This window comes from Ctenocephalides felis, unplaced genomic scaffold (assembly GCF_003426905.1).
Source record: "Ctenocephalides felis isolate EL2017-DRISC unplaced genomic scaffold, ASM342690v1 CF-g0.4_SCAFFOLD_01886, whole genome shotgun sequence".
Taxonomy (NCBI): domain Eukaryota; kingdom Metazoa; phylum Arthropoda; class Insecta; order Siphonaptera; family Pulicidae; genus Ctenocephalides; species Ctenocephalides felis.
Genome location: NW_020538040.1, coordinates 37,017,230 through 37,034,719, shown reverse-complemented (window position 1 = coordinate 37,034,719; position 17,490 = coordinate 37,017,230). Strand labels below are relative to the sequence as shown.

Sequence of the window (17,490 nt, the reverse complement as noted above, 5' to 3'; positions counted from 1 at the left end):
TTGTTTACTTATCTATAATAAGTTAGAAGTTAATGTAAACTGCCTTAAGGCAAAATGTTACAATTTGCAACTCATTTGATAGGTGTAGAGAAGCAGATTAGCCTAAATAATATAATAATGGCAAATTAGCTTCAAGTTTTCAACTGGCCAAATTGTAAATAAATTTAAATGAGAAGGAAGCATTTTATTTATTTTCATCCTAACGGTGAATTCGTATGACCACGTGACAATGACAAACCTGTGTTTTGTGTGACGCATTGACAATAATAGTTTGACATTTCGTTAGAGGTTATGGTTAATGTCATCCCATTACCGTTTTCATTTTCATGCGATTTTTATGCGATCTGAAATAGGATTTCATTAACTTGTTGTATATATTAAATGCACTTAAAACAATATTTATAATATTGTTTTCTATATATATTTATTAAAAATTTTATGAGTCAGTCTAAGATAGTCAGCAAGTCAGTGTGTAGTATGAGGTTATGACTCACAACAGTTTTGAATAATTCGCATAATGTTTTCCATTTTTGCTCTTTGAATTTTGATCAAATCTTATTTAAAATGTGAAATCTAAAAGACCCCGTTTTGAATAATTCTCTATACCATATACATTCTTGTGTATTATAATATAATATATTAAAAACAATCAATTGTTTTGAATAATATTATGGAAGCTTCGTTAGTAGATAGTTGTGATACTGAAACGTTGATTAATGAAGATAATGATAATGATGTGGCTGAAGAAAGTGCAGATTTTATAACGACCTTTGGGGTATAATTAATTTCATACAATATCTGTTGCATAGATTAATAGTTTAATGAAGCTTATACAGATTCAATAAATATTCTCGCTTCTTTTTGTTTTCAATACACTGAAACCGATTTGTTCAATAGTAGTACATACAATTATCTTTAAATATTATTTGATGTTCAAAGCAGTTATTTAAATAGATTTTTGCTTATATAGCTAAATAATCAGATTTTTAGGTCCAGAATATATATATTATAAACATGTATAATTTTCATTTATTATGTTTGTTTTAGGAACTATAATTTCATCAATCCAATACTTTTGTTGTTTAATTATGTATTTTGCTTCAGGATACTATTAATGAGAATATTTCATCAGACTTAGAACCAAATCTAATAACATATAGCAGTATAGACCCCCGAAGTAGAGGGAATTTAAATGAAAGGTCTCCCTATTCTTTATCGTCTGAATATGAAGTAAGTATAATGTTTTATTCAATTTAATATATAAAAACAAAGATATGTTAGTTTTATTCGGACATATTGAGAAAGTCAATTATGTTTAAAATTTTAATTTTTCAAATATTTGAATAGGCATGTGATTGTATTGAGATAAAGAAATGTATATTTACAATTTAATGTAAAATTCAGAATCATCTAAATGGAAATGCTTATGTAATATATACAAAAATCAGGCAAAGCTATAAATTAATGTAAAATGTATCACTTGGTAATCAAACAAAATATTTCTTTGTTTGTCTATGTTTTTTGATACGTTTAACCAACTATGCCAATAGCAACTTCGTTTTTTTTCAGAGTTTAGATTATGATATTTGTGAAAATTCCATATACATTGAAGAGGAGAAGCGGAGAGGTTCCCTATATATTTTGCGAAAAGATACTGCAAGATGGTTTATATGCCTTGCAACAGGTGTTTTAGTGGCTTTAATCGCAGCAGTTGTTGATATTGTTATAGAACAATTATCTGAATATAAATATACTATGCTTTCTAAATGTATCCTTTTGTCAATTGGTTTAAAGAACTATGATTTTTTAAAAATATTTTTTGACATTTTATTGATGTAATATTTTGAAGTGCATTCACAATTTTTTCTTAATTGAAGAATAGCTGTTGATAAACATTTTTCAAATGGTACTACTTACATTCCCTATCTTTTATGGATAGCTTGGAATATAATTCCTGTATTGATAGGATCCTTTTTAGTTGCATATATAGAGGTTAGTTATAATTTTGTTATATTTTAACTAGTTCATGCATAATTATTTATATGCTAAATTAATATTTTGCATTAGCCTGTGGCTGGAGGTAGCGGAATCCCTCAAGTGAAATGCTTCTTAAATGGTGTAAAAGTTCCCAGGCTTGTCAGATTTAAGACAATGGTTGTTAAAGTTATTGGTGTTATAACATCTGTTGTTGGAGGTTTAGCTGGCGGCAAGGTAATTTCATTATATTTGAAATCATATTTACAATAATAGATAGTCAACCAAAACGATACAATATAATTAAATAATATATATTTTTAAACTAGGAAACTTTTTTTTTTATTATAGTAATTTTTGCAAAGAATATTAAGCTAACATTTTAATTATGCATACATATTGGTACGATAACTGGCTATTGCCAGCTTGTATATATATCATATTATATAAGAGAAAAAAAATCATATTATTTATCCTATCAAGGCATGTTTGTCTCTGCAAACATTGGAGTGTATAAATTTAACTTGTGTTTTTTTGTTATTTATATGCTTGCGCTACATGAGTTTTCTATTCAAATGCATACCAAATTATTTAACTACATTTGATACAAGAGCCAACTCTCCATCTAATTTAACGGGTGGGCACAAATCTTAATGGAAGGTAGAAGTAATATGTACTGATTTAGTAGTGCTTACTTTTATCCTCCACTGATACAATCATTTGATTCATGTATTTTTGGAGGCGAGTATTTGATCATCATGTTGAGCTAAAATTCCAGTATGTTCTGCAAAAGTTGCAATCATGGTTTCTGAATTTTTGGGCATATATAAATAGCATAGGAAGTCTTAGGATTTTATTATTTTTGTTTCATAGGAAGGACCAATGATACACACTGGAGCTATAATAGCAGCTGGTATATCCCAAGGAAAGAGTATATTTTTTGGACGAGATTTAAAAATTTTTCGCTATTTTCGTGAAGATCACGAAAAACGTGACTTCGTATCTGGAGGCGCCGCTGCCGGGGTCGCCGCAGCTTTTGGTGCACCTATAGGTTGTACATGAATTAGTGTTATTTCGTTATTATTAAAATTACAGAGGTACTCCAACGAACAAGTTTAATTTGTTTCATTACTATGCTCGTATGTCGAATCGCTCATATCTCAAAGCAATTTTTTCCATATAAATAAATTGAAATGCCATTAATTTATTCGAGGATTATGGTTTCTTAAATATCAAAAATAAATTTGCTATTTATTAATTTAATTATTGATTTTTCCTGTTTATTCATGATATTGCAGAAATGAGTTTGACATATTTTGTTAAACAACTTTGATGATCCAACTGTTGCAACTTTTTCATGGTGATTATCATCTACAAACTTTTAGAACAGAAAGCTGCTCATACATTATTGTAAGGCCCTTATCTGGAGTTATACTCTTTATCACCTCCTTTTTTTTTAAACACAGTACATATCTGTTAGGTGCTACACTCGTTTATCCTCGTCATCCTCATATTTTTCAATAATTTTACACTATAATTCAAGACACCTGACAGTAAAAAATGTTTTGTAAATGTGCAAAAAGCAAACTCAATGAGAACTCAGAACATCACTATTAATGTATAGTTAAAGTTTCAAACATTAAAATAATCCTCGATGTATGCGCGTGTGTAAATCATTACTACACAATTAATATTAATGTACAATTGAAATGACTAACTATAAAATAATTTACTATCATAAAACAACCAAAATATGTCTATGGTAGAAAATTCATTATTACAACTAACGAAATTTTTCATATTTTCATCTTGTTAACATTTTTCAAGAAAACTCAAAACACCATATTCCAGGTTACTCGTAAGTTGGGGTACCACTGTATTTCATTATAACCTTAATTCTATTTTTTTGTTACTATTCTGTTTATCAGGTGGAGTTTTGTTTTCACTTGAAGAAGGTGCAAGTTTTTGGAATCAATCATTGACATGGAGAACGTTTTTTGCGTCAGTCATGAGTACGTTTACTTTAAATGTTATTTTATCAGCATATCATGGACATCCTGGTGATCTGTCATATTCAGGTAATATACAATATCAAGATTAAATATTTGTTAGATAAGCAATTGAAACTGATTTTTATTGTTCTAATTTATTTATGTTTTTTTATTGTGTTTCCAAGTGCATTGAATTTAGTGAATTCAAAGTTTTATTTAATTAAGTATGTCTTTCAGAAATTGACATGAGTTTCATAAATTCTTTTATTTTAATAATAATTTGTTTAGGAAATAGGCGCATTTCTTAATACATTTTTTACATCATAAATAATACACAAATTATGTATTTATTTTATTTTTCCTTAGGTTTGATTAATTTGGGACAATTTGAACCATTTTCTTACGAATTTTCGGAATTACCAATATTCTTGTTGATGGGCAGTGCTGGTGGTTTATTAGGAGCACTTTGGAATCATTGTAATACTCGATTAACAGAGTTCAGGAAAAGGTGACCTTTTACAAATATATTGCATTAACTGTTCTTAATTGCTGCTTTTTTTTTTGTATCTCTAGATATATTATTTGGTGTTGGGCTAAAGTATTAGAAGCTGTTTTGGTTGCTGCAATTATGGCTACTGTTGCATGTTTAATGATAATGCTTATAAAGGATTGCAGACCATTAGGACAAGATCCTACAAAATTTCCTGTGAAGGTATTCTAATCTGTAATTAAAAACCAAAAAAATGCGTCATATATTTATATATAGTAATCTTAAATTGTGATTCATAAAATCGTTTAATTATTGTAAATTTGGTAGTTTGTTTTTTAAATTTAATAGTATAATTATACTATAATTATAATTAATATTATTTATAATGTGTTTATATACATAGCTATACCTATATTATTGGTAACTTTAAATTGAGACCATTAATGTTTGCGGGTGATATGCCTAAATTATGCTAATATATGTATATGTTTGCATACGTTAGGCATATGAAACATAAATTAATTTTGCATTCTAGTTGTAAACTAAATCTGTAATCTGTAAGGGTTTATCAATACACATATTCAAGTCATATAATATTAAAATTGTTGCAGTTATATTGTGGTGATGGTGAATACAGTGCTGTTGCTTCTTTATGGTTTCAAACTCCTGAGGCCAGTGTAAAATCATTATTTCATGATCCGCCAGGTAAACTTATGATGTTAATTTAAATTTTCTTTTATATTGATTAATTTATTTACAGGTTCAAATACATTACTATCTCTTTTGATATTTGTGATGTTTTACTTCCCATTAACGATATGGACTTATGGATTAAGTGTCTCTAGTGGTTTATTTATTCCTATTTTATTGGCTGGTGCCGCTTGGGGTAGATTGACTGCTATGTTTCTCCAATACACTCAAATAAATAGTGTGAGTGATCAATGTTATATTTACCTTATATTTACAAATTGTAACTTATACCTAGTTTATTTATTTTTAGACGATATTGCACCCAGGAAAATATGCTCTGATAGGAGCTGCTGCATTATTAGGGGGCGCTGTGCGTATGACATTAAGTTTGTCTGTTATTTTAATTGAATCGACTGGAAACATATCTTTTGCTCTACCTATCATTCTAACATTGATAGCTGCTAAATGGACTGGAGACTTTTTCAATGAAGTATAACAGCATGTTTTAATGTTTTATTTAAGTTTTTATTTTTTATGATAATTTTTTTCGAAAACTTTTATCTAAATCTAATGTAAAAAATTTAGTTTTTATTTTTTGTAAAATGAATGCTGCCATTCAAACCGACAGTAGTTATCATTGAAATAGCAATACCAAGTTATTGTCGATATATTGATTTTAAGATTCTTTTATTTTTAGGGTATATATGATATTCATATACAATTATCGGGCATACCATTTCTGCAGTGGCATTCTCCACCTTTATCATCATCTATTTTTGCATCTGTTGTTATGTCACAACCAGTTATATATTTTAAAACTAAAGAATCTGTTAAAAGAATTGTAGAAGTTTTGAAAATGACAGATCATAATGGTTTTCCTGTTGTTGAATATGCTGATAATGAAGTAAGTACTAATGAACATTTAGTTATCTAATTATGGATGCTTCTGCAGTTCATATTAATAACTGCTTATTGTGTATTAATGCTTTCTTAAAATTAAATTATATTATTTTGTCAAAATAAGTAGAAAAGGTATATCTCTATATGCATACCTATATCTGAATGCAATTGTTTTGGCCATGTTTTATCCAAATTGTTTCTACTACCTTGAAATATTTAAAACCCTTTTAATACGACTCAATGATGTTTAGCGTGGATCAGTCAAATCGTTTTTATTTAATTTTTGGACAAAAATCAGAATCGAATTTTAAATACCATTTTAAATATCAATGCCAGTATAATTAGTAAAACAGAACTTGAACTTACTTGTATAACTATATTTTTAAAACTCGCGGATTGACCTGCAGAATTGTAGTTGAACTATAATACATAGTATCTTTATTCTAGTTGTTGAATGTTTATGTAATTTTGTGTGTAATACAAAGTTTTAATGCTCCCCAAGAATTATTATAGTTTTTGAATTTTTTGTATTTACAGTTTTTTGCAATTCACTGGAAAGTTCTGAATTGAGTAGGGAAGTGGGTCATAATGATTTTATTCTCTGTATGCCTTAATTATTAAAGCGATGTATATTTTTTACTTATACAGATGTACATTTTTTGTTTTACTTTGGATATTAATTTCAGTTTATTACTCTGTTTTTTTACAGCTATATGTCAACGATAATCAACCAAAACGATTACGGGGTTTAATATTACGTGCACAGCTGATTGTAATTCTGCATAGTAAGCTGTTTCGTGAGCCAACAAATGGTAGGCGCAACCCAGTTAACACAAGCAAATTGTTCTATGATAAATATCCTAGGTACCCAAATATAAAAGTAAGTTTATAATCAGATTTTTCAATTTTATTTGAAATTATGCTATACTATTATTTATATATTATATTTCAGGATATAGTAATATCGGAATATGATGAGAGATACTCGATTGATTTAATTCCTTATATGAATCCTTCTCCTTACACGGTGCATACTGTAAGTTTATTTCGAAATAATTTAAATTTAAAATTAGAGATAATAATTGAAAAATCACAGGCAGAAAAGAAACACCAAGGGACATATCAATTGTAATAAGAGATAAACTAATTAAAATTAAAATGAAAATTATAAGAAATTTTTGAAGAGAAATGATTAGAGCATAAGAGTTATTGGCAAGCGAGCATACGACAATTACTATAAAAGATGAGTTTTTATATACCATTTATCAAATTTATGTTTTCTTGATGTTTCAGGACATTCTTGCACATGTGCACAACCTAAATTTTGACCATCGTTTATGTTCTTTTTGAACTTTTAATTCATCTATTAGTTGTCTAATTTTATCTGTTAACCTAATGATTTTTGTAACTTTTTCAGACTGCATCTCTACCTCGCATGTTCACTTTATTCCGAGCTCTCGGGTTAAGACATCTTCTAATAATAAATGACTTAAATGAGGTAAGCAATACTAATTATAAATTAATAAAAATTACAATACTTTATAGTCAGCTTTATTACACATCAATGCTATTCATTAGCTGTTGGAGCCTCTTGGATTAAGCATGTTTGATTTGAAATGAATACTTTTTTTTTTAACTTTGTTTTTTTTTTAACAATTCAAATGTAGGGAAAGATAGTTTTAAACAGATTTTAGGAAGTTCAACACTATTTATTAATCTTGACCCCCAAAGCGGCAGAGAATTTTTGGTTGGAGGAATCATATTTTACTATTTAAAACCAATATTGGGTTAGAAAACAGATTGAGCAATTCAGTAGTATTAAGATTTTTATGTGTTTTCTAAACAAATTTACGAAATAATTTTATACATGACTTGATAACATCGAAAAATATTTTTTTCTATTTACAACTATTCTATCATTTTGGTAGTAACTATTGTTATTTTACTTCGAAAACTGTCTGATGGAGAAAAAAGTATTTATATATAACTAAATTTGCATCGTTACAATTGAGACATTAAGAAGTCAATTAATTATGTACTGTGATAAAACAGAGTTTGAGGATTATATTAGTTTGAACATGAATTTTATTAGATCTGAGTATGCATACAGATATTTTTGAATACAATCAATCTTTCTCATGACCAACGTATAATCTTTGATTGTCGTAGTTTTAAAAAACCCAAATACTATATTCTACAACATGTGCGATGTGTCCAACGGATCCATGGCATTCAGAAAAAGGTGAAACTTTCTATTAAAATATTTAAAAATAATTTTTGATTGGTTTCTAACCAGTTATAGAAAATTGTTTGTTATTACCATGTAATAATGCTACTTGCATGTTTAATGCTTTTGTTACGTTTATTGATTTAGTTTCTTATATTTATTTTTTATTATTGTTGTTCTGCAGGAAGGCAGATTTATAGAATGAAGGCATTACATTCAATTTATTTTCCCTCCCTTAGTTTTATATAACTTCTGTGCTTCTGTGTCATGTGCAGGCTTTCAATTCCTTGTATTTTTTGTTCTTGTGTTAGTTGTTAAACATGGTCAATTATCTTTCTGTTTTTTCTTCGATGATGTTCTTTAGAGGGCATTTTTTTTTTTAATAAGGGTTCGATTTAGTTACATTTCTTTCTCGCAATCATATCCCTAGAGTTTTTTTCTTTCTCTCTTTTTTAAGCACTTTTTCATTTGTTACCTTAACGATTTATTTTATTTTGACTATACTTTTCCTATCCATATTAGTCTGTACACTTATAATTACTTGAAGACCGCTTTATTGGCGTTTTGTGACCTTTGCCCTGATCTCTTTCGTGAGGTATCCGTCTCTTGTCGGGATGCTTATCTAGTATTTTCGGGTCGAGAATTTTGTGTGGAATCTTACCGATGTGCGATGTTAAATTGGTCACAGCATTTTTTCTTTTTTTTTTAAATCCTTCATTGTTGTCTCGACTTTGCTTTTTATTATTTACGCTTTCTTCCATTCTTCTTTATCAATCATGAATATATATATATATATATATATATATATATATATATATACATACAATTTAATGCAAATTGTACTAACTTATCACATGATTAATTTAAAAATAAAAATGCACTAACAATTAAAAATTATAATAAATTATTGAAAATAAACATATAATAAAAGTATTAAAAAACATAATTAAAGATGAAATATATAACGACTATGGAAATCATGCTGCAATCATACGAGAATATAAAAGGCTAATATGGGTTAATTAGATATTATCAATTATAGTTCATAGTGACTGAATTTTATAGGTTGTTGGTGTGGTCACTCGAAAGGACTTGGCTAGGTTCCGAGCCAGCAGACATTGCGGAGTTATAATATGGCACAAAGTGGCGATATCACACTACGATTGATTTTATTTTGTTTCTTCATTATTTAAAATTTAATTTAGGGCTTTACAGCATTATTACAGTATATGCATTTAATACAAATGCCACATTGTACAATGCATGTATGAAACTATGCAATTAAGCATAAGATATTGAAAGTTATTTCTTTATGTATGTTCATGATCGTGAAATCTTTATATTCATAAAGATGTGAGTGCTATAAAGATTTTTTAAACGTATTTTTATGAAGAAATGTTTTATATTAGTAAGAATTATCATGTGATATATTATATAAAACCTCATTGGATTGCTTTAATATAAATTTTAAGATTATTAATATATTACTTTTTAATAAAATTGTTTAATGAAAATTTGTATTATATTACAAATATAATCGAAAACATATTAATAAAAATAATAATTCAATTAATATTAGGAGTATAATTGAAGTCGCTGATATGTACCTAATATTCATTAGCACTTATCTTTAGGTCCATAGAAAATATGTAATCAATTGGTCGTTTTATGAAATAGAATAAAATTTAAAACTTTACAATTGCAAATTGGATGAGGCTTTTGTTTCTTTGCAATTTTTGGGATCTATTCTTACATCTGTGAAATATTTTTATTGAATTCACTTTTTTTTTAAATTGATATTATTGTTGATATTTGATCTTTAAGAGCTATAAATTAATAATAATTAAATTATGATCAATATTCACATATATAATATCTGCTATGATAATAATAAATATTAACATAGATATATCATTGTTGGAAGGTTTCTATGTGAAATTGAAAGTAAATTAGCTTACATTGACTACATAATTTCAGATTTTCAGAATCTTGCAAAGCAAATTATCTTTTCCCACTTACCATAAATTATGTACTATATTCAAATTGGATTTTTATAGGAATGTTTGACTACTTCACAGTTGTGCTTATAAATATCGGGTTTCTACGACTACATTCTGAGTTTTTATTACCATATTTGTGTTCCTTAATAATCAGTCGGATACCTTTGTATATTAGAACTATGGATTCGAGTAGCAGTTCTCCCCTATTAGTGACTTTCTTTATTCCTGCAATTCTTTAAATAATTTTTTATAAATTACTTGTGAACTCGAAGAGAATAATTCATTTAATTCATAATTCATTTTATTACATGTCAAACTTTTCCAAGTATAAATTATCTATACTTATTTATTTATTTTTTTTTTCAAAAACCAAATTTCAAAGGTGGCGGGAATAGCTCACTCAGTAGCGTTTCCAACTTTTACGCTAGGTATATTCAGTTGGAGCCCCCGACAGTAAAAGCATTTGAAAGAAATTAAAATTAAAGTAGAACTAGCGGTAAAAAACTGTGCTGCTATTTGCCGTACCGTGATATTTTGTATTTTTTGGAAAGTTTTGAATTTTTTTCAAATCGATTGCGCTGCGTAGTCTCTCCATCAATACTAATAAAGTATTTTTTGAATCATTCAAATCAGACGTTCCGTTCTAACAAAAACTAAATTGCCATTTTTTTCACTTTTTGCTGCGTTTCTTTGATACGCCAGACGTACGTCTGGACCTGCCTCTGCCAAATACTAATCAGCACGTTTTCTCATCAATATCCTGCACATACATACATGCATATTATACACACTCTTTGCGTTAAGCTATTGATTCTCACAATCTCACTCTGTTTATTTTCTTATTTGTAAAAATAACTATTAACATTACAATTTTTTAAGCTAAATGATTTAGAAAAAACAATAAATTTCACAATTTAGTTTATTCGTTGTCATAATTTAATCTTAATATTGATTTTATCCATACAATATTCGTATGCATAAAGCAAGCAAATACAATTACAAACAAAGTTCCAATCATTTATTTTGAAAAGCCATGCAAAACTAGTTGCATAATTTATTATTGAAAATTTAAAAAGAAATTGATATCACAAAATTGTTGAAAATTATACAGACAATAACTTATTTATTAACTTCCCCTAGGGTAAGTTATAGTAATCGTGTAAAAATAAAAAAAAATAAAATTTGCTTATCATTATGTTTTAAGATCTTCTGAACATTTTAGCATACCTTACAACCAAAAAAAAAATGGATGTGTGTGTGTGTAGTATGGATACAATTTCTCTCCCACTATTTCGGGTATACGGATCAACCCAATAGAATAATTCAAAAGACCGTTGATTCCGGTTGATTGATAGGGAGACTCGTGTTGATTAGTTTTTGGTCTATGGAGGTCTAGCAGTTTTGGGGATCCAGTGAAATAGGTAAGAAAAAAGCCATTTGGCGGTCAAAACTAATAATGATTAGACATATGCATGCACATCAAATTAACAAATATTTTATAGATATTTTAATAAAAAATACAAATTTTGTTTACCTTTTTATGGGTTCCGTACCAAAGTTTATCCGTTAGACTATGGCACGGCGCTTACGCGCTTCAATATTTCTTCTATGTTATTTATTCTAATGGCCACGCAGCACGATTGCTTTAAGGGGCACAACTCCATCGTCGATCTCCAACGTTGCGACAAAAAAGGCCCTTAACTGCTGCAGTGATTCCGGCCTTCTACGTGGATGAAATCAAAAAAAAAAATTCTTGTTAAACTAGATAATATTGTCTGTAAAATGAACTACGATGAAAAAAATAAATCAAAAATTGACAAAATGGCGGCGTTTTTTTAAAAAAAAGTCGAATTTTACCTAAAATTTTGGTCGTTTTTCGACTGCCAAAATTCGATTTTTGATCCGATCAAAAAATCGATAGCTCATTTTACGGAGAATTATATAAAGAACATGTAAAAAAATTTGATAGTGATCGGACCATTCGTTTTTGAGTAATCACTGCAGCAAATTCGGAAATTCGGAAAATGCTGTCTCGAGAAAAACGCGTTTAAAGATAAAATGATCGTTGTACTTATGTACTATATATATACTTTTTAAATGACTGTAACTCAAAAACTATTTGAGATATCGATTTGAAATTTTTACATATTATTTTTAAAGGTGTAATCTACCGAAATATAATAAAAAACAAAAATCGATTTTTTCGAAATTTCACACTAGTTGTGCCCCTTAAATAAAATGTTCAATATTTTCAAAAAATTTCGAAATATATTTGAAATAAGATTCAAATTTTTCAAAAATATCTTTTTTTTTCAATGTTTTCAAAAAATTTTAATTTTCGGTACGGTAAATTTCGAAATATAAAAAGATTCAAATTATTCAAAAAAGTTTTTTTTTTCGAAAATATCATTTTTTTTTTCAAAGTTTTCAAAAAAATTTAATTTTCGGTTCCAATTTGTCTAAAACACGATGCCGTGCACCATATGTTTAAACTTTTTTTGGAAAAATTCTTTGTCGAGGTTTTCAGCATAAATCAGACCACGTTGAAAATTGAATTTATATTTTATATAAACATTCTTAATAATTTTTTTTCTTTACATTTATGAATTACAATATGTTGTTATAAACAACATTTAGTAATTTTAATGGTTTATTAAATAAGGAAAAAAGCATAGATAAAAGAAGAGTATGGAAAAAAGGTCGAATGGTAATGGATAGTAGGTCATTTGAAAGGAAATTTATCTAATTCTAATTCCATTTTTTTTTCATTTATTTTCCATTTAAATAGTTTGATTCTATGAGGTAACCAGTTGCAATTTAAAGCAACCGCAATGCAATTTTAGATTTGATCAAAGTGAAATATTTAGTACAATGATAAAGTGTCAGTTCATATTCATTGAAAATTACGATACGTATATGATACATAGTTATTATATATTTGGAAAATAATCAATTCTCGCCAATACGAAATTTTATATTCGATAGAAAAAATAGCGCAAACTCATTATACATTGTCAAATAATGAACATGCAAGTCATGATGACAAACAATCGGAACGGGTTAGTTCATATTTATCAAATGTGCATATTGAGTCGGTGACACAAACGTTATTTGTGCATGTGAAATATAACAATTCTACACACTTAAATATTATTCCAGTAAACTTCAGTAAATGTGATGAATATTACGCTACACTATATAGTTTTAAGAGTTTGCCAGATTTTGCCACATTTTCAGGAGAACGGTTGATTAGTATAAATGAGCATGACAAGACTTAAATAATGTTTATTATTATTGATTACGGAAAATATTACTTGCGGATCGTATTAATCGATGTAAAGATCGACCGGATCGTTTCTTCGTAACTAATTGTTGAGTTTTTTTAGAATTCATGATCTTAACGAACATCCTAAAATATACGAAAAGTAGTTTAATTATTAAAATTTGCCAATATTTGGAATACAGGATCGCGTTAAAATTTGAAAATTTGATCGTGACCATTTGAAAATATAAATATAAATATAAATATAAATATAAATATAAATATAAATATAAATATAAATATAAATATAAATATAAATATAAATATAAATATAAATATAAATATAAATATAAATATAAATATAAATATAAATATAAATATAAATATAAATATAAATATGAATATGAATATGAATATGAATATGAATATGAATATGAATATAAATATGAATATAAATATTTTTTGATTAAGTCTATTATTTACACATATCGGGAAGTTCATGCTACTTACCTTAAGGGGGTATTCTGGTCTGCAAGCATCGATATCAAGGCTATATTTTCTGTTACAAGTTTTTGATCAATGTTTTCAAAGTATATAAAAAAATAAAAATTAAAAATAGTCGTAAAGTTTTACTTATAGAAAGTGATGAAAAGGCGGGTCTCAAAAAATTGGCACCTGACTATAATCATCATAGTCCTCCAAATAATCTGAAGAACAATATTTCTACGAGATGTGCTCAAAAAATACTAGAATTTTTTTAATTTTTCGGTTCTGGAGAGTCGGATTAATAATATTTTGATATGGCTTTGATTGAAAGGACCACGTTTCTTTCCATTGTTTAAACAAAACCGAGTATCAAAAGGCCATAATAAATACGTCGAATCTTAGCGACTACCACAGACACAATAAACGGTGAATATAGTTGAAAATCATACTTTAATCATATTTTAGGGGAATGTACACCAACGCAAAATAAAAAACGACATTTGTACTCTCTAGACCCGAGAAATTCAAACATTCCTAGTACTTTTTGAACACACCTCGTATGTATTATTAACCTACACAGAAATAACGCAACCGTATAAACAAGGAATAAGACAATAATTTTTTTACACAAATTTTCAATATTTTCGATTTTTTTAAATATAGTAAAAAATCGACATTTGGGGTTGAACGTAGTTTATACTGAATGAAATGAACTCTATAAAAATTTCAAGTAAAGGTCCAGTAGAAGTTGTTAAATCGTGGGTATCGTATCAAAAAAGACTGTTTGAGAAAAAAATTTAAAGTTTAGCGGAAGAGGAATCCGAGTACGATTATCGTGGCCAATCGTAGCTATAACTACGAAAAGAATTTGAATTATGAAAAATCCTTTTGTACACATATTTTTAACTTCCCGTAGGGTAAGTTATAGTAATCGCAAAAAAATCGAAAATGAAAATTTTTATATATCTTTACGTTTCAAAGGTTTTTGAACATTTTGGCATACTTTAGAAAAAATTGATGTATGCGTGTGTGTGATACAAATTTTCGTCGACGATATCGGGATCGGGAACACCGATCAACCAATTTGAATAATTCAAAAAAAACATTCGATTCGTATTGATAATGAGATGTGCTTATTAGTCTTTGGCGAAGGCGTTCCGAAGATACGGGGCAAAAAGTGCACTTGTATTGAGAAGATGAAGAACTGATTAAATTTTTGGGAAGGCAGATCCAGGGGTTATGAACTCTCAATAAAAATAAGTTGAAAAATGTCATTTTGTGATCAAAATGTTCATCAGACATATGTACATCAAATTATGAATATTTTAATAATGTGTACACATTGTAATTTTTTTTAGGTTCCGTACCAAGATTTTTAATTACGGTACGGTAAGTTCCAGCACTTTGCCTTAAGGCACGATGCCATGCACCCTACTAGTTAAAAGTTAAAATTTGAAAATATCCAAAAAGAAAAACAAATTCGTTTTTTTTTAATTGTAGACCAGAATGCTTTTTGAGTCATCAGAATTGCACTTAAACCTTGATAGTTATATCAATTGCGTGTGAGATCATTAGTTAGGAGGAACAGAGGAATCGTAAACATAACAAATCGAATGTAACCTAACTCGTTCTTTCATTGTTCGTAATCGTATCGTGTACGCGACGCGATGCAAACGAAACGGCCGCTTGTGCCGGCGGCCATTGGGCAGATAACAAGCGCATAATAACTGACGGAATAGAAAACATGCGCAAACCGTTCGCGCGCTCTCCCGATGATACATGTGTGTTGGTGCTGATTAGTGATGTGTGCCAAGTCGAATCAAGTGATTCGAATCATTCGAATCAAGCCTTTAACGACTTGATTCGAATCAGATTTTACTTGATTCGAATCAACTCGTATCAAGCCGCGAAATATTTACTGTGATAAAATATGTATTAACACAAATTTTTCATAAATATAAAATTTTTCATAAATATGAATATAAACAAATGTTTTAATTTAATTCAATATTATAATAATATAAAAAATAAATATCATAAATATAAAAAATGAATAATGAATTAAATCATGCGAGCCACCCGACTTTAATATGCTTAAATTTATCAGCCGACTCCAATCGTCTTTATATGACTTAAACCGCATTTATCGACTAACTATATCAGTGATTTCCAACCTGTGGGGCGCGCCCCCCTGGTGGAGCGCCGTACCGTTCCAGGGGGGGCGCGAAGCTGTTTCAAAAATATTATTTTTAAATGCTGAGTAAGTGTCAAAAACAAATCAGCAAAATACTTAAAGTACTTCTAAGAGTGTTTGAACTCAAAAAAGAAATTGCTATATTTCTTGCTGATAACAAAAGAGACGGAGCAATCTTGTTTTAGGACACAAAGTTCCTCGCAAAATTTGCGTATTTAGTTGATATTTTTCAAAGACTTAGCGATTTAATTGAATCAATGCAAGGATCTCAAATTCGTGCTTTTGTTCAGAAAGACAAGATTACGGCTTTAATGAAAAAATTAGAACTGTGTAAGCTAGTAACAAATAACTTTATAACTTTAACATGTTTCCCACTTTTAAAATTACTTGTGTTACTCATGAAATAGAAGTATGTGAAGATTTTATTATTATATCAGTCATATGACTAGTCTACGAAACCAATTTTCGCATTACTTTATCTAATTACGTCCAAATACGAATGGATTAGAAATCTTAGAAATACGATCTAATTATACGAAATACTATAATACGAAATACTTTATCTAATTACGTCCAAATACGAATGGATTAGAAATCTCAGAAAAATTAGAAAAAAATATATTAAATATATTTAAATTAAATTGTTAGAAAAATAAGAAGGGGAGGGGGCCGCAATATTTTTTTCATTCGAAAGGGGAAACTATATCATCCGACTTCATATGACTCAAACCAAATCAAGCGACGATATGAGTTATTCCGACTTCATATGACTCAAACCAAATCAAGCGACGATATGAGTTCATCCGACTTCATATATGAGTCAAACCGAATCAAGCGGCGATATGAGTTATTCCGACTTCAATTCCGATTCGAATCATTCCGACTTCAAGCCGTTCGAGCGATATGAGTTAACCGTATGGGCGATATTAAGCGACTTCGAAACAGATACAATGCATCGTTGTTCTTGCGTGTTTATTTATTTTACGGAGCACTAAGAGCGATTTTGTCCGTGAAATATCAATACCCAATTTTGATAATAATTAATTTTATCTATTATATTAGATTAAGTTTTAGATTTTAAATCTTATCAAAATAAATCACTCGAAATTATGAAACGAGTTTCGGGAATCTTTCAATATAATTCTCTTTTGAAACAATTACTAAACACCAGAAAGTCAGTAAATAATATGTTAACTTCTGATTATGTAAGTAATGGCAAATTCACATTAATGAAATTAACTTTCAGCTCTCAGTTTAGATGCGATCCTTTACTGAT

General features: G+C 28.4%; 1 protein-coding gene across 3 annotated transcripts; it reads left to right on the top strand.

The window, feature by feature from the left end:
* Positions 1-321: 321 nt before the first annotated feature.
* LOC113376989 (H(+)/Cl(-) exchange transporter 7) lies at positions 322-9,546 on the top strand. Of its 3 annotated transcripts, none has more exons than XM_026617135.1 (17): positions 322-775; positions 1,105-1,230; positions 1,570-1,768; positions 1,883-1,992; positions 2,068-2,211; positions 2,848-3,025; positions 3,903-4,052; positions 4,332-4,473; positions 4,539-4,677; positions 5,067-5,160; positions 5,216-5,385; positions 5,456-5,635; positions 5,843-6,049; positions 6,755-6,925; positions 6,998-7,081; positions 7,463-7,543; positions 9,338-9,546. In XM_026617135.1, exons 1-17 carry the CDS (start codon positions 671-673, stop codon positions 9,437-9,439), a joined length of 2,382 nt encoding a protein of 793 aa, XP_026472920.1. In that variant the 5' UTR covers positions 322-670; the 3' UTR covers positions 9,440-9,546. The 3 variants fall into 3 exon arrangements, with proteins under 3 accessions (XP_026472920.1, XP_026472921.1, XP_026472922.1); XM_026617136.1 differs by having other exon boundaries at positions 5,843-6,059; positions 6,777-6,925; XM_026617137.1 differs by lacking the exons at positions 7,463-7,543; positions 9,338-9,546 and adding an exon at positions 7,142-7,267.
* The last annotated feature ends 7,944 nt before the right edge of the window (positions 9,547-17,490 follow it).

Bases quoted from the DNA above. Each gene is read 5' to 3' on its own strand.
- LOC113376989 (XM_026617135.1), top strand. From the start codon at position 671: ATGGAAGCTTCGTTAGTAGATAGTTGTGATACTGAAACGTTGATTAAT. The intron at 1,769-1,882 runs GTATCCTTTTGT...ATTGAAGAATAG, and splicing joins ATATACTATGCTTTCTAAAT to CTGTTGATAAACATTTTTCA. The intron at 6,050-6,754 runs GTAAGTACTAAT...GTTTTTTTACAG, and splicing joins TTGAATATGCTGATAATGAA to CTATATGTCAACGATAATCA.